Genomic DNA, 18,378 nt, shown 5'->3' with positions numbered 1-18,378 from the left:
AACTGAAATATACTTGTTATGTAAGCGTTCAGATCGTACACGTTCATATTTCGACTTCTTGTAATAACATTCTTAGGTTTTTGAGGAAGGTTTCAGTCAGCTCTGCACGCTAGTTAGCAGTGAATTTCCTTGTGGCAGACTTTCTACATTTCATTCAGTTTTCTAGGACTTCTGGACCACTGTGTTCAAACTGTACCACAGATTCTCAGTGGAGCTGAGGCCATGACTCTGATCCTAGCCACTCTTGTAGAAAAATGATACATGCTTTCTTACAGTGTTTTCCATTAACATGCACTGTCCATTTTTATTTAACTCTAATAAGTTGCTAAATTCATGCTAAGGAGAAAAATTCCCACAACACAATCCTGGCACCAACATATACTTCGAGGAAGGGATTGTGTCTCTGTAGACGTGAGTAATGTCAGCTTTACGCCACATGTAATGTTTTAAATATTGGCCAAACTGTTCAATTTAAGTCTCATATAACAATGGGAAGTGTTATTCTAAACTGGTTCACTCTTGCGGTTTCTAGGACAAAGGTGATTTTCTTTTGAGTAACATTTTCTTTCCTGTTATGATTTGCCATAAAAACAAATGCTGAAAAGGAAGGGAATTTGTCATGTATAAAAACTCAGCTACAAATATCTTTTACAGAATCTTAACCTAATAACTAGGAAAAGGTAAATGCCTTTAAACCTATTGAGCCAAATGCAAATTAAAAAATCTTGGTCAAAGAACTAAGCACAGAGTCTCTAGCTGTATAAGTAAAAATAACAATCACTAAACCACAAATCGATATTTTAGAAATTAATCCACAATCTTGGACAAATTGCTACATACAATGCTGACCTTTATACTGTTAGGCCAGTGATATCAGAATGTGTGACTTCTGGAGGCCATTCATCATAACAAAGCATTGCAGCATCTTAGCAATGGTCTTGATAAAAGTGGCACCCACTAAAAAATAAAATGGAGTCACACTAAAATTTAAAATATAGCAATAATAAAATCAACTATACTGTAACTATAATATATATACAGTAAATATATATACAGTATACTGTATATATACTGTATATATTCTTGCTCCTCTTCTTCTTTTCTCACTTCTATGAGGGGTCGATGTGCTTGATCAACATTCTTCAAATAGCCCTATAAACAGAGTTTCATTTGTTGGCTTTAAGACATCTGATTGTACTTTAGTGTGTGCTTGCAAAATAAATGCAAATTGGAACATACATAATTAGTAATTCAGAAATGTTTGAAAATTGATACTTATTAGAATATCCCAAATAGCTGATCTGTCCTCTATACATTACAGCTGTCAAGTCATTCTATTGTGATCAGTAACACTTGATGTATTCTGTTATAATCTATTCTCAGCTTTCTTTATGAATTATCATGCCATACCTTTAAAGTGTTATATGCTTTTTTTTAGTTTATTTTATTTGATTATACATTTTCTGAAATTCTTCATCTTTACCTTTGCTTCCATTACTACTAATTTATTATTCAATCCTGCTCCTAGGTAGCTTGAAATTTATTTTTTTCGTTGTATACAATAGTTTGAACACACTATGTCCACTGGATTTTTGTAAATATTGCTATCTCTTCTCTTTTGCTTATTTCGTTGACTTGGCTTTATTCAAAAAACAACTTTATTTTGTTTTTCATTTATTCTGCCAAACCATACTTTTATTTTCCATCTGCTTCCTAGTCAACTATTTTGCTGTAATCTCCTGTCAGAAACATTTTGTTCTGGGTTTGTCTAAACTGATTCACTTTTTTCAGTTTAATAATAAACCTTTGCTTCCTTATTTTTTCATTTACTGATGTTGGAATATACAGTATAATTTGAACTATTACATTTCTTAACATTTTCTTCCTTTTCTCTTATCAGTCTATCACAATGTTACTCAATGCTCAAAAATCTATAGGCATTCCTGCTTTGCTCTTTGTGTCTTTCATGAGCACAGTTTCAATTTTCGTTACTTAACTTGCAACAGTCCAAGTATGTCTAGACTGTAATTTTCAGGTTCCACTTCTTATACACCACTTCTACTGAGAACCTTCGAGGCCTTGTTGCTTTTATTCACAAACAAGATGATGAGCTGTCACAAGCACATATGCTCTCCCTTAGGCCGTTTTGCAGATCTACTGTATATCCTCTGAAAGAACAACATGGTGTTTCTTCTTTAAGTCAGTAAACATGTAGCTCTCTAGCAAGAGGGCGTTCACATCCTACAAATTATCATTGAATTTTCCCTTGAATGTATAACCTGGCTGTAATGACCATGTGATGTTAATTATCATCCAGGTGATAGTGGCACTCTCTCTTATAAGGAGGATCAGGTACCTATTGGGTTGTATGTCCTCAAGCACCCTTATGCGACCCTACTTTTTTCACATCCATCATGTAATAATTTCTTTATCTTGTAGACTGACGTCTGTGGGTATGGGTCTTCCAGAGCACACTTTATATTTGAGGGCTTATTCTGGCCTTCTGAATCTAGTATGTAGGGTTACTCTGCCAGTGCCAGTGTGGATGTCTCTTTTTAGGGAAGGTGTATTGCCAGACATAACTTTGTAAGCAACTTTGATACGGTATGGGAAATTCACCCATTTTGATGAAATATGAAAAATGTATCCATCCAAAATTAGTTGTTGAAGTAGTTTAATTTTTTATATAAAATATCAAACCTGTAAGACAAGTTCTTTTATCTAATTGCTGGAGTTTAACATTTAGTGAGTAAGATATATCCAGTGCTTACAGCACTATTTCTTTTATCAGTTATCGATTAAATAATAGAAATATTGGCCTTAGGCGAACGTAGTGGCACAGTACTGTCAAGGTGCAGGTTATATGTCCTCACCATGTCTGTGTAGGATTTTTAACAGGTATCCTGGTTTTATACCCCTATCCCAAATTCATGCATGTTAGGGAAATTAGTAACCATAAATTGGCCCATTATAAGGTGAGTATGCCCAGCTATGGACAGGTTTGTTTTTTTACATTGGGACTGGTGTACTCTGAGATAATTCATTCTAGTCTGTATTTATGCTAATACGTAAACTGATTATCAGCTTTTAATCCAGCTGTTTATTTAAAAATTTCCAAGTTTACTGAACAGAAAAATATAACTTTAAATAATGCTTTAGATATGGCACATTACAAGGTATTTTACAGAGCATTCAAGTATTTAATGTAAGGCAAAAATTCCAATGTTTTTGTGAATGGATGCCTTTGTGTATTTAGAGTATAAATATTGGTGCTCTGAGAGATGAGAAATTAAGGATAGTAATGATGTTCTGTAACATCAACAGACAAATATGTTTAAGAAACAGATACATTCACACATGGGAGTGCTGCCATAATAATAAAACCTACTGTATACATACCATCCATCAAAGTCACTTGCAACTTTCTTACTGCACTTATTTTTGCATTGTTGCCAAAGAGAGCAGGGCAGAATAGAAATAGTTCACATCAGATTTGCCATATGTAACCTTTTCACCAATGTGATATATGGAGACTAGCCAAAAGCAATAAATACAGTACTTCATTCTGACAATCAAGTCAACAAAGCCAGTGTGTAAGAGAAATAATGAATTGTTGATATAGAAGCATTCTGACATCATATGGGTCTCATCAGCAAACAGTTGTGCAGAATATGAGCTGGAAATATATTTAATGTATGTGTCAGAACACACAGGCTTACTGTCCACTGTGTGTTAATCATTGCACCTCCTTAAGTGTATGCTTGTCTGGTTTGAACTCACTAGCATTTTGCTTTTAGCTGATCTTAAAAGAGAAATCATAGCAACTCTTTGAAAGGTCTTTACCTTTATTTCAAAGCTTTCATCTGCCCAAAAATATAGCTAGTCTTGAAAAATGAAGTATTGTTTTACACACGTCATTATTTATTCACATTGTGTAAATACATCACTGCAAATGGCCACTAGGGTCTTACTTATTCCATTCTGTAGTCCCTCAGGACACTGTCTTGTAATTATTAAATGAATGGTCTTTCAAAAAAGAGCCATCTGAACAAAGGAAATAATTATAGTGCATCCATAACAACTGAGCTCTCTTATTTGTTCATATGTTTCTAATTTTGAAGTAATTTACTGAAGTTAAAGAAATGGCACAACTGTGACTTCAGGAAGAAGAAAAACATGAAATGTCTCCATCAGGCTTATGTTCCTAACAGGACAAGCAAATAGTTTACTCGGAACAGTGGATTAAAATGAGAAATTTATTTATTTGAGCATTACTAATTTTCTGCTGAAATCAGAACGCACTCAAAAAGACCTTGCAGAATAAGTACTATTATTGACAGCAAAAAGTATTTACAGCTCTCCAAAACTCAATTGCAATCTGGCAGGCACCTTACACTCTCCCTGAACTTAAATAGGCAGAGGGCGGTCCTCCATCAGTACCTTATCATGGCCCCGCCTCCTAAAACTCTGTTTTATGAGGACAGGACACATAACCAAACATATAATAAACACAACAAATAATATTTGTTTTATTATCATAACAAACTAATATTTAGCACATAATGAAAAATGTAAATAATATTATAAGATGCAAAAAAATAATGTGTGTCTCATTTAAGATAGATAGATAGATAGATAGATAGATAGATAGATAGATAGATAGATAGATAGATAGATAGATAGATAGATAGATAGATACTTTATTAATCCCAAGGGGAAATTCACATATTCCAACAGCAGCATACTGATAAAAAACAATATTAAATTAAAGAGTGATAAAAATGTAGGTAAAACAGACAATAACTTTGTATAATGTTAACGTTTACCCCCCTAGGTGGAACTGAAGAGTCGCATAGTGTAGGGGAGGAACGATCTCTTCAGTCTGTCAGTGGAGCAGGACAGTGACAGTAGTCTGTTGCGGAAGCTGCTCCACTGTGTGGAGTTGATACTGTTCCGTGGATACAGTGGATTCTCCATGATTGACAAGAGCCTGCTCAGTGCCCGTGGCTCTGCCACGGATGTCAAACTGAGGGTAGCTAGTCCACTTCTGTACTAAAATGGTACTTTCAACCACTCTTATCCTGCTTTCACCTTACATTTTTTTCTCGTTATTTTGACTTTCTAGCTCCAAACTCCACACAATATTGCCTGAAAAGTGCTTCTAAACTTATCAACAAATCTCTGCCAGGCATGTCCAAGCAATAACTTCCAGGTTCAGGACCAAACTCTTTAACTTCTTGGTCCATTTTCCTCTAGCAGCGCAAAAGACCCCTGCTGTCCTGAGTCTTGGCTATTAATTAAAAAAGCAGCCAACCCAAAGACCAGCTGTTTTTCATTATTGCTAACTTGGAGCCACATATAGTACAACTGTTAACACTGCATCCACCTTAAGTCTAAACTAATCCAAAACTCAGTCCACAGCCAGGAGACATTGCACCCCTTTATTGATGGTCAAGTGTCACAAGTGAGGCTGTAAATATTGTCACTGTCAGTGCACATACTGTACCATTTAGTCCCCTCATGGCTCAGCTTCTTTCTCACACTTTCTCTTAAAAATTACATTTTGTAAATGCTAAGCACAGGCTATTGGCCACATTTCTTCATTTAAATTTGTGCTAAATGTTTACCTCAAAAAAGGAAGCAATGTGTAATCCTCTTTAAACTTTTCAGATATTTAGTTTACTATTCCAGAATGAAATGGAATAACAACAGTCTTGGGTATATCATTGTGATCTCATAAAGCCAAAATTCTTCACTTTCAGAAGACAAATTGGAGTGAGCAGTAGACAAAAGAGAGCCCAGTCAGTACACTGTGAGAACTGGCAAGAAGTGGATATCCTGGATCATGCCAATAAAATTGACAGCATAGATTCCTGGATTGAGGATCTCAAGGGGGAAAACAAGGTAAGCAAAGCTGTATACGACATTTCTGTTCTATCAGTCTACCAAGATGTTACCAAGATGGATGACCATTCTAAAGCTAAGCATTTATTTGGCCCATTACTTGCACAAAATGCGGTGAGCAGTGTTTCTAAGAAGTTAGGATTATAGCAGAATCTTGATTTTGGAGAAGGCCGAGGTACAGTACACACCTAATTCTCTATGTGTGTGAGTGAGTTTGTGCCAAGGTTTATGTTGGTGAGATGTTGGATGTTCACCATTACATTATCAAAGTAGTAATAGGTTAATAAAAATTCATCGTGCCATATGACTTTGTTTTTTATTTGTTTGGGGTGCCTTTTCTGATTTTAAAAAAGTAGATGGTTGTTGAGAAATTTAGCATTTCTTTTTAGAAGTATTTAATGATTGTTTGCCTATTTCTGTTAATTCTTCCTGGAAGCATTACAGACGGGAGTTCAATCCTATAAAGCACCCCATACACATACTTCATTATCTCCCTGTGTGTAAAGCAAGCACTTAGGACCCCAAATATGTAACAGACAAAGAATCTACACAAAAATAGTGGAGAGACAGTGTTCTATCATTGTGCATCTAATTTATGGAGCAGTCTATCACAGCAAATTAGACAAGTTATTGAAATATTAAAATAGCTCAATTTGTCCCCTTAAATTTCAAAAATTTTACATGCATCAGTTAAGTTTGCATTATTTTACCCTTTCCTTAAAATAGTAACTGAATTTACTGAATTTGTGTGTGTATGTTTAAATTGTTTTGGTGGCATGATTCTGATGGAATAAACTCCAGTACAGAAAATGGATAAATAGATTCATGTTTTTATTTTTTATTTTTTTACATTAAAATTTTACAGTAATTATTTTGAATAATAGCCACATCTTATTGTTTTATATATTCTTTAATACATCTGCCTCTTTTATGGCATTAATTGCTACAAATGTGGCAAGGTGGTGCAATGGATGGCATTGATACCTCACAACTTCAGGCTGGATGTCGTGGAGAATAAAGATCTGACTCAGTGTCAAACCCATTTAATCAGGGAAATGGTGCCATGACCTAACCCAGCAGTGCCTGGCACAGAGCACCAGTTCATCCCAGTTCATGAATCAAGTTTATTTTGAAATTTCAAGTAGTTACTGTCCAGATGCAGGCAACCAACTACGGGTCTAGAAATATTTTCATGAATCATATCTATTTTGCATAGCTAAACACCCATGCAATTTACTATAAGCCTTTGAACTGGGGTTTTTGAATAGATGTTAAATAATTGCAAAAGGAAGTAAGGTAAACTATTATATCTTAAGCATTTATAAAATAATTAATTTTTTTGCAACCAGAAATCTACTCTTTGAAGCAACTCTTTTTAGACAACTCTGTCTTTTACTGCTGGGGACAGGGGCCTCTATGTCCAGAAAAGAAATATTTAATTGACTTTTCCGCTTCACACTTCCTAAAGGAAGAAAGAATAAACATGTTGGGTGAGATTGCATTCTTCCTGTTTTCTAAAATCATTTCCCGTTAGGAAATTGTGCTTACTGTTTAGTAGGCCTATCTGTGTTCCAGCTACTGCTGTTGTCTAATGGGAGAAGGTCGTATTTCTTATCATAGGCCAGTCTTATCATTCAATAAGTTGTGTTTTCTGGATTGCTTCTGTTTATGTACAAGTCTGTGTACAGTTGTTATTGTTTTTATTGCAGAACTGACAAACAATATACAGTCAACAACATCTTACCCTGCATCACAATAAGCTGCACATTTTTGGAGGCACTCCAAAGCCTTATAAAAGAAAACTTCACCAACCAGAAAACCTGCTTGTATAGCCTAACTACACTACACTACTGCAAAACTATTATATAACTATTATACAGGAGAGTAAAAAAGTAAAGGCAACTTACCCTTTAATATTGGTAACTGTGAACAGATGAACTTAACAGCTCTATCACTTCTCCACATAGTCTGTTTGCAAGTCATTGCAGTTCTTGTATTGTACCACAAATTTATGCATTCCTTGGAAGAAGAAGCATTTTGGATTTTCCCAAATCCAAGTCTGTACCTCTTTGTTAATCTCATCATTAGAGATGAACCTGCGACCGATCGCCTTTAAGTGGACTGAAGATGTGATAGTCACTTGATGTTACATCAGAGCTGTAAGGGGGATATGGGAGACGTTCCAAATGAAGCTGTTGCATTGACTCCACCGCTCCAGCTGCTGCATGAAGATGTACGTTTCCATGGACTGTTTTTGACAGCATTCCTCTTCTTTTGCTGCGTATTGATGAATTTATGCAGGTTGCATTCCCTCGCCCTAAAGAAATCTCACTACGGCATGTTGTTCAGCAATGGTATAATCCCACCGCAGAGCATGTTCATTTGATTTTGGCTTCAACTACACTAACCACACAGCACTCCGATCAGAGTCTTTGAGCTATCCATAAGCCATCTTGAACAAGTTGAATTGAATCATCTTCTATCTGTAGTGGTTACTGCGTAATTTTCAAATCGCCTTTACTTTTTCATTTACACTCATAGCTTACAAGTCTGCAGATAAGCAATTGCATGTGCAAAAGTTTGTCTCTTACAAAACACACATTTCTACAGATGGCTCTTAATTTCATGTACATTGTCTGCCTTAAGTCAGCAATGGTGTTAAGCTGATATGTAATCACCATAAAGTGACATGACTTTTGCTGACTAGTGTTTTTATTTTGAGCACCTTACTATAGTGAATACTTTCACAATGCCAGTTCCAAGGCAAGTTCTACTATATATTACACTTGTTCATATGCTATTTTCACTAGCAGAGCACAAGCACAACAAGTCTCTCAGGGGTATGCGTTAAGTTAATTGTGAAGATGGAAATTTTTTTAACAGGCTGTATTATCAACAAAATTAAAATTAAAACTTGTTATAAAACAAGACAGCTGGCAAGGAGTTCTTGCACTTTGCAAAAATGTCAGAATACCAACTTTAATTTTGGCCTTGACAGTACCCAGGATTTCGTTAATAGTAAAGTTATGTCATTTTCTAACTCACTTATTCCTATACAGGAACCTATCCATTCTAACATACGGCACTTCCGATTCCTTTTTGGGAGCTCTTGAACTCAACACTGTCGGTAATGTAACCAGATGAGCTGGACAATGAGGACACCAAATGAAGCAAGGGGAAAAGTGTAAAGTGCAAAAGTGCTTTTATTAAAAACCAACAAAACAAATCCAAAGTGTTCAAATAGTGCAGTGCAATCACAAGCCAATTAATAAATTATCCTTTAAAAACAAGTGGTGCTAAATGGAGGTTAAAATAATTCCATAAATAAATCCTTTAAAACTGAGGTTAAAGTACTGGCTGGAAGCAGCCCCTTCTTTAAAAACCACGGTGCCTTCTTCAGGTGGTGGCTCCCCTGCTTCTCCCATCCGGGCCCTGCACCAGGGGAGTCGCCCTACCCTTACCTGCAGCTGACTTCTCCTAATGTTCTGGTAGACTTTCAGACCCTGGCTTCTTAGGGCTCTGCCAGATCGAGACTTGGGTTCCCCCAGCGACCAGAGCGCTCACACTGGGGCTTCCACCTCCCAAGCCTCCAATTCCCGCTGCCTTCCGCAGCAAGCCATCCGCGATCGTGGTCACTCCAGCTCCTCTGCAAAACTCAGCAGGAGTGACCCAATCCTTCTGCCCCAAGTGCCAGCCAAACACCCCGCTAGGGCTCACTTCCCAGCTGCCTTGCGCTACCAGCGAGCTTGCTCTTCCTGCTCACTCACTCGCACCGGCTCTCAGCTTCCAGCTTCCTCTTCTTCCTCCTCTAACCTCTGCTCTTTTTTCCAGTCTTTTTCTTTTCCCTCCGCACTCACCCTCCTACTATATATAATGGGGACTTGGCACAGGTGCGGCAATTAGCAGCTCCCGGCCTCAATCACGGACATGGGCAAACCCACACCTGTGCACTTCAGTGTGAAATGCCCAAGACCGCATCACGCCAGGGAACTGCTCCAGCCACACTACCAGCCCCCTCTTTAAGCCGCGTGTGCGGTGATTATTTATTTAAAACTGGTCTGTTATTCTGAACCGCAGACCTGCTATATCACAGGCACAATGTAGGGACAATCCCCAGACAGGATGACAGCCCATCACACACACACAAGCCAATTTAGCATTGCCAGTCCACCTAACCTGCATGTCTTTGGACTGTGAGAGGAAAGCAGAGCACCCTGATGAAACCCACACAGACAACATGCAAACTCCACACAGGGAGGACCTGGTCTTCTTACTGCAAGGCAGGAGCACTACCACTGTGCCACCCTTTAACAGTGAAGCTGAAAGAACAAACTTTGAATGCTGGCAAAGCCAGGGTGCTTGACTCAAACCCAGGATGCTGGATTTATGAAGTGGCAACATTAACCACCATGCTTCTGTCCTGTCCCGTGACTGGATTAGTTAACAGTTTCTACAAACAATAATAGCTTATTTTTAAACTATACTGAAATATTTTGACTTCCGGTCACTATCATTCCACTCTTGTGATGGCACTGAATACAAGTCATTTGTGTTGTTACGTATAAGGTTATGACAATAGTGTATTGTATGCTGCAAAGTACAGGTTTTGCAAGGCTGATTATTATTGGAAACAAAAACCATACATTTATGCAACAAAAAGAGCACAAATGGTTTTGTCCTTTGATCTGTGGAAAGGTTTGCTGAGGAAAACCCACATTAAATGCTTATTCCTTCCCTTTATCTGAACTCTTAAAATGAGAGCAGTACATAAAAAATCTGTTTTTTATCTTTAAATTAGGCTATATTTTGTCAATTTATATATAGAGATTTCAAGCAAGCAGCTTTTGGCACGACTTCATTTGTTATGTCTGTCAAAGGTTGTTTCATTCTGCATCAGGGCCTTGTTTGCATGTTTTCCCTGTCCTGTGCCATTTTGTTCCTGTTTGTAATGCATCTGGCTATCATGTGACCCATCAGAGCCTGTAAGTGCAAAGCAATGATAAATGTCTGGTTTGGCTGAGTACAAGGAATACCAAAAACAAAGGAGATGGAAGGCTGATTTAGAGAAGCTAGCTGAAGAAAAGAGGATTGCAATAAGTGGTCTTGACAGTAACAAGGTAATCAACAAGAAAGCAAAAATGAAATGCGAAAAGACAGTGGTGAATAGATAACAACGCCAGAGACTGAGGTGTTGCTGTAAGAGCAGAATGAGAAACAAACATGGAGTGTGCTCAGGATCATGAAATAGTAGATAAAAATAGCGAGCAGACAAGCTGGAGCTAGAAGAAAGGAAGCAGGCGGACAGGAATGGAGCCCTGGGAGAGAATCTTGTGGCTGATGCTTGAGGGGGCTATGGGTTGCTCCAGCTGAGTAGCCTGGAAGCAGGACCAACCAACTTACTCTAGAAGATTTGCCGTGTATGCATGAGAAGGCAGCAGGAGTTAAAGTGGAGCCGCGGTGGCACCCTGTGCAAAGGCATGGGATGGGCGGCAGTGGCACAAGCAGGACAGAAGGGTGTCTGTGCCTGTTGGATGAGGTGTCTCTCGACTGTGAGATCCAAGAAGGATAAGATGGGGAGACATCAGCTTTAAAGGATTGAACCAGGGCTCATGTTTTTGTCGGCAGCTTTCTGCCAAGTAATTTTAACCTTGTTTTTATTGGATTATTTAGTAGATTATTCTTAACGTCTATCAGCACCTTGATATTTTATGGATTATTTATTTATTTAACTTTTTTGCACAGCACTGTTTTAAACACTTTGGTTTTTGGATTGTTTTAGTAAAAGCACTTTGCACCTTTATGCACCTACCCCTTACTCTGTGTGAGTGTGCTCATCCACTTGGGTATGTTATTGGTAGTAGCAGATTCAATAGGCCCCCTGGAAGGACCCGGTAGTATGAGGCCTACCCACACTGTTACATGTGCTCACTGAAAAAATAAAGCATTAATATCAACGGTCATGTACAATGCTGAGTAGACCCTCTTTTTCTCATTATTTACTCTGCCATTGTTCAAATAGAAGTTCTCAGTAATTTTAAGAAAGGTTCGATTGTTGGGGCCCATTTTGCAGAAGAATTCAATAGATAATAAGGATAGTGTAGGCCTATGAGGTAAATAATTAATAATAAATGATTGTGGTGTTGATCTGATTTGTGGAGAAGTGAAACAGATTTGATAGATTATCCACAGGATGAAAAGCAGAGAATATTGGAAGAAGAAATGAACTGCAATGATTGGAGGGCACAAGGAAGCCAAAAGGATGATGTAGTGGCATATGGCATTACTCTCATTATTGTAAATCAATCATTTTCTTTGGGAGAAAATATATCAAGTTTCATGAAGTTATACTGTGTTTTCTAAGAACAGCTATTAAGCAGACCGCAGTGCAGTGTTTCCCAAAGGTCTATTTTGATTTTCTTCTGTATCATTAAATCGATGTTACTTTTTTCATTAATAGGGGAAATAAATACCTCTCAGAGTTGTTTCTGAAATATATCAAACATATATAAGTAACTCTTCAGGCTTTGCCTGCAACTGAGCTGTTTTTGTTCTTCCCTTTTTTTGCAGACAGTTAGCAGGCTAGTTATACAGAACGCCAATGTCTCTGTGGTGTACAAGTGCTCTGCTGCTAACAAAGTGGACAAAGACGAGAGGGACATCTACTTCTATGTAACTAGTAGGTATCCTGTAACATACTGATTTAAGTTTATGTGCACTACACAGTGAATATGGATTTTATTTATAAATTGTTAAGACGCATATTAGGACCAAATCCAGAGCATTTTTTGGTATCTGATTAAATGCTAAAATAACATTTTAAATTCTAGGTGGCACTACTGTATCATGCTTAAACACAAAATAATGACAAGGAGGTCAAGATAACACAATAGGTTAACATAATTAATTCATCTCGAAAATTACAACAAAAGGGATACATAAAAAGGAGAAAACAAAGTGTAAACAACACAAAACATCAAAACCCTATAGCCACCTCCATGAGTCTAGAATCCCAGACTCCACCACAGCACTCCCCTTCACTTCTCATGAAGTAGTTGTTTGCCCTGTCGTCCTCCCACCAGTTAATTGTTCATCTTTTCTTGCCTTCATACTTGGCATACTTGTGGTTGTTAAGGGGCTTTAAATTCACAACTTGCAGCCTTTCCTGACCAATTCCAAAATAATTCCCAGGTTTATGAAAAGCACTACATCTACACCTGCGTTACTGAGCCTTTTCAGTACCTAAATGGGCTAACTGCCCCTGCACTCTTTCAGATCCCTGTTTGGTTAGCAAGGCAGCATGACTGGTTACTTGTTTGTTGAGGTCTATGTACCCTCTAGCAGCCAGAAAGTGTCTGTCCCTAATGTCTGCCACCTAATGGTCCTGGGTTACTACTACTTTTGTCTCTCTCCAGTAGCCATCTTCTTCTTATGTACGTTCCTGTCTACTGCTTGCCTGAGCCACCTAAAACAGCTATGGTACATACCAACCCCCTGACAGTACCCTTCTTTTTACATTTGCAAGACATGAGATGCACCTGCCAGTCCAGGCTTCTCTCTACCCTTTATCATTTACTGTTGTCTACAATTCTCTTGCTTACGTACATGCACATCTTAGTTTATTCAGTAGCTGGAGATAAAGTATACTATAGATATATTCAACAAGTGTGGCATTTAATACCAAGTTTTATTTGTCCAGTTTTTATGCAAAATCAGGAGGTATTTTTCTAATAACAGTTATAATAATAACCGTGTTCATAAGAATTACTTATGAACACTTTGAAATCATTTAACTTTTTCTTGTTCTGCACCTCCTAACTCATGGGTACAAGAAATATATACCATTTAACACAGCTTGATGTCTAGCTTTGCAAGACATTGAGCACCACCTTCCATTTCTGGCTCTCTAAACCTTCATTTTACTCCATTTTTGAACCTTATTTTGTGCAGGAAATTATATATATTTTAAATTTATTTATATAAATTTATGATAAATGGTCAACCAATAGGTGTCCTCAGCAAAAATGAATGAAGTTGTACATCCTGCATCAATCGACCCCAGGGGTACAATCCCAAATAATATCTGAGTGGTCAAAGTTATCTCTATTCTCAAATCTTTAAAAAAATAGGGATCAGTAATATGGGCATGTGGAGTATTGTTTTGTGCTGTTTTAAGGTTCCTGATCACAAATATAATATTTCTGATATTTGATTCTTTACTGGTGGTCCTAGCCTTTTAAGGGACACTTCCAGAATGTTGAAAATTACACTTTTGTGGGATTTCATTTTAAGTTCAGTGATTATGAATATAATGTTATTTTTGAATATTTCCTTGAGATCTAGCCCTTTTTGGGCTTTTATCAGTGGGCGACACATTACAAATTTCTATAACAATCAAGAAGATTTAGACTTTAAACATTTAAATTGAAGGACATTTTTTAATGTTTCAAGCATCGGGCACAACCATTCGTATTTATTATGTACTTCTACCTCATGAAGTAATTACATTTCTTATGAATACCCCAAATTAGGGCAACTTATGCTAACTCAGACTTTTTTAAATTCAGGTGAAGCTAGATTTGGTGAGGAAACTTTTAGCACTAGACAAAATATGCAAAATGAGCAGCCTAATGTATAATTAAATCATAATTGAGTTTAGACTTTATATCTGCCTGTAAAGCAGCATTCATCCTAAACCGCATCAGTACCAATCTTTTACCTAAAGCTGCCTGAAAAACCAAAATTAAATTACGGTTTAAAGATAGTAACGCATGTCGAAAAGCCATCATATGTAAAGTTTTTGAAAGTCATATATGTTTCTTTTCTTCTCTTTATTGAGTTTAATCTAAAAATGTGGATGAAAATTAACTTCACATATTACCATTTTGAAAAAAAATTGCGACTCTTTCAGTATTTCTGCAGACATATGTCTCTCTATTATAATAAAATAAACTTGGGTCAAGATGTGATGTTCTCGGAAGACACTTTGAAGTCCCGCAAAACAAAGCAGTGAGACAAAAGGACAGCTGCTGTACAGGTTTTTAAATGATCGACAGGCAGTGCAACAAGCAGAACACGCAACTCACCAGCAGCAAGCCAGCAGCTGATCCTTAGTTGGCATTCAGCAGCGTAAGTGGCAGAGATGAAGTGGCTGGCGCGAAGCTCCCCCTTGTGGGCGAGCGAAGTGAGCAGGGGGCTTTCCCCCCTTGTCAATATAAAGAACAAACTGTGTGATGGAAACTGTTCTAAACAATAAATCCTATTACTAAACTAAGCTAAAAAGATATATGCAACATTTGTCAATTTTCTTTTGCCCGTTTATTTCTATTTATTTTCTGCTTTCCCTGGCAGCGATTCCAGAGGGCTTTGGCATTGACTTGTACCCATCAGAAGAACCAATAGAGCAGCAGCTTGTCAGCCTAAAGTGTAGCGCAGATAACTACACTTATGAGAACTTGCAGTGGTACAGGCTGGGCTCCCAAGTCCTACAGGATGACCATGGAAACCCTCTGATTCCTGAATGCAAAACCGTCCACAAGTATGCTGACCGCCAGCAAGGCAACCTCACCTTTAATGAAGCAACTAACAGCTGGGTTCTGGAGGTCAATATCTCGCACATTCAATTGGATGATGAAGGAGATTATGTGTGTGAAGTCCAAAACCGCAGGACAGGAGAACGACACTGCCATCGTAAATACATCACTGTGCAAGGTAGGATCCTAAATGCGGAAAACAGAGTTTTTAGTGGATCATTATTTGAATGCAGATGAAAAGGCCTACCTTAACTGGGGTGGCCACTTTGAAGTTTTATGATATTAGAAAAATAGTTATCGTTTTTAGCAAGGCTAAAACTACTTTCAGATAGGACAATTGAATTATTCATTGTTGATTACCTGAAAATATGAATCAAGATGTGCTCTTGCTCTTTAAATATCTGTCCAATTGATAATGTCTTTGATAAATTCTTGTTACTGAGAACAGATTAGCTAGTTCTGTAGATCCTTGTGATGTTCAATTTTTTCAAGTTTCTCAGACTGATGTTTATTAGATTATGTTGACCTTTTTTATAGGTCATTATCAATAAAAGCATCTGTTAATGTGAATAAATGTAAAGTCAATACTTGGGAGACCCAGCTAGGGTTGATCAGACCCCAGCCCACAGCTCACACCTCCTGAGCGACAGCTGTGTAGAGGCCCCTTCAGTAGCCTCTGTGATGGTTCTGATGGCCTTTTTTTTCTGATATGAACTCCTGATATGTTTGTACGTAATAAGTCACTTTTGTTCTGATGTACCAACTGTCACTTGGTTGATGTGAAAAGTTACAAACGAGCACTGACTATAGATTGCTACTCATCCTTTTGGGTGTGGGCGCGGCTCATATTCCATGTAAAATGTGCTATTCAGTGTTCCCATGTACAATGTAAATGTTCTTAAATACTCTGTGTTGCATCTCTCGCTCTTTTCTTAACAGCCCAAGAAGCACCCCGGCTTCGGCAGAATTTGGTTAACCAAACAGTGAATGTCAGTGAGTCCATGCTGATGAAATGTAATGTAGTGGGCACACCTACCCCTCAGATTTCTTGGTTTAAGGATGAAAAGCCTCTTTATGAAATGTCAGGTAAAATGCTTGGATATTTCATCACTGAGACACATTGAAGTTTCCAAAACAGAAAACTTCATTATCAGTCTTTACAAAAAAATGAGGTGGCACCGGCTGATGCCAGCACGTGTTTAAGATCTGTACACTGCCATAATTGGCTTTGGCTCCCTCAGAATCTCTCAGTAAAGATGGAAGGATGTGGTCAGATCTTTAGAAGGGCTCACACAATGCTGCCTGGGTGGTAACCTCAGTTTGTATCAAGGCAGGGCTTGCTACAATTTCATTTGGTACTTTCAAAAGTCAAAGTAAAAAAAAATGGTTGAAGATGGTCTGTGATAATAGAAACAGCCATTATTATTGTAGAAGACTAAAATGACAGGACAGCCGCAAACTGATAATTCATTATGTAGGCAATAAAAGAAAAAGAAATGTCAGTTTGGATGACACGTAGAATACTAAATTTGCTTGAATGTTAAGTCACAGGTTTATGGGCAACATCTGTCATATGTTGTTAAAAACAGTGTGCTGTCTGCTTAAAAGTTATGATCACATATGTTCATTCTTCAAACTGCAGATTTTGTATTTTTGTGATTTTATAGAAATCTAAAACCTGGATAGTAAGACCAATTTTAAATGAATTAAATTACAATTGAAACCATTCTGGTTTAACCAGGAGCCTAGAGTATTGCTGAATAACATCGGGGTGGCAGTGTTTATAATGGTGATTATGTTAAAATATGCAGGGATTGTGCTTCAGGATTCCAACCAGACACTCAGTATCCAGCGGGTGCGAGAGGAAGATGCAGGGCTATACACATGCTCAGCCTGCAACGAGAAGGGTTGCATCAGCATGTCGGCAAAAGTCTCAGTTGAGGGTAAGAGGAGCTTCCCTTCTCTACCTGTCCGTCTGTTTTTCTCTTGGATGTTAACCCGTGCTGCCTGAAGAAATAGCCTTTTTTACTGTTTTCCAGAGCTCTCTTAATCAAAAAGTATGACTTCTACATCATATCAATTGAACACTTTCTATTTTTTAAGAGCCAGGCAAAGTAAAGAAAAAATCTTTTGTGAACTCAGTTTCTCAAACAGTATTCGCATAGTTCACCCAGAAACAAACTCTAATAGTTTCAAAATTAATGTAATAAGAATCATCTTGTCTCATATTTCTGCAGTTCCTTCAAGCAGACATAACTTGCATCCATCCTTGTATGACTTTCGTTTTTGTTTGACATCAGATAATTTACACTAGACTTAAAAAATATTCTCTTTAGGAGTTCAACAATATGCCGTAAGTGAAATAATTTAAAATTAAAAATGATTTCAACTTTTCCTGACTGTAGAATAACTGGGTTGGTCCATGCCAAGTCACTCCAAAATAAGGGATGATACATGGGATCTTCCAGCTGAACCATGTTGGCAGTGCAACTTAAGTAGATTCGCCACAATGGGAAAATGCTCTATCTGCCATAGCTGTAAAAAATGAATATGTGGATGAGGGTCTATTGAGACTACAAGGTCATTCAACAACAAAATAAAATAGACATCCAGTAGAGTCTGAATAAAGGGCGAAGCCGAAATGTGTAGCCAAGGGATTCAGTCAAATCCTGTTTAAATTTAACTTTAAGAAATGAGTATGTGGAGTGATTTTAAGTCATACTAACTCAAGCCTACCACAGGTATATAAAGAGGGCAGAGGAAGGAAATGTTTATCGAGTCATTGTCACATGTACACAATACAATGAAAAATGTACTTGCTTGTGCTAATCAACATGCAACACGTTTACACCATGAGTAGTGAGTGTGGCCTTCCATGTATTCTCTGTTAATATTAATAGAGAAGACCATTTCATACTGCTACAAAATATTGTTCTCTGCTGTC

At 37.6% G+C, this 18,378-nt stretch overlaps 1 protein-coding gene across 1 annotated transcript in view; it reads left to right on the top strand.

The window, feature by feature from the left end:
* flt4 (fms related receptor tyrosine kinase 4) overlaps positions 1 to 18,378 on the top strand; it is a 181,058-nt gene that overhangs the window by 126,955 nt on the left and 35,725 nt on the right. The window contains exons 11-15 of the mRNA XM_039774928.1: positions 5,763 to 5,904; positions 12,472 to 12,580; positions 15,253 to 15,612; positions 16,374 to 16,520; positions 17,246 to 17,377. Coding sequence (XP_039630862.1) covers positions 5,763 to 5,904; positions 12,472 to 12,580; positions 15,253 to 15,612; positions 16,374 to 16,520; positions 17,246 to 17,377 — 890 coding nt within the window. The remainder of the gene's footprint in view (positions 1 to 5,762; positions 5,905 to 12,471; positions 12,581 to 15,252; positions 15,613 to 16,373; positions 16,521 to 17,245; positions 17,378 to 18,378) is intronic.

Source organism: Polypterus senegalus, chromosome 13 (assembly GCF_016835505.1).
Source record: "Polypterus senegalus isolate Bchr_013 chromosome 13, ASM1683550v1, whole genome shotgun sequence".
Taxonomy (NCBI): domain Eukaryota; kingdom Metazoa; phylum Chordata; class Cladistia; order Polypteriformes; family Polypteridae; genus Polypterus; species Polypterus senegalus.
This window is presented reverse-complemented; position numbering and strand designations above follow the sequence as displayed.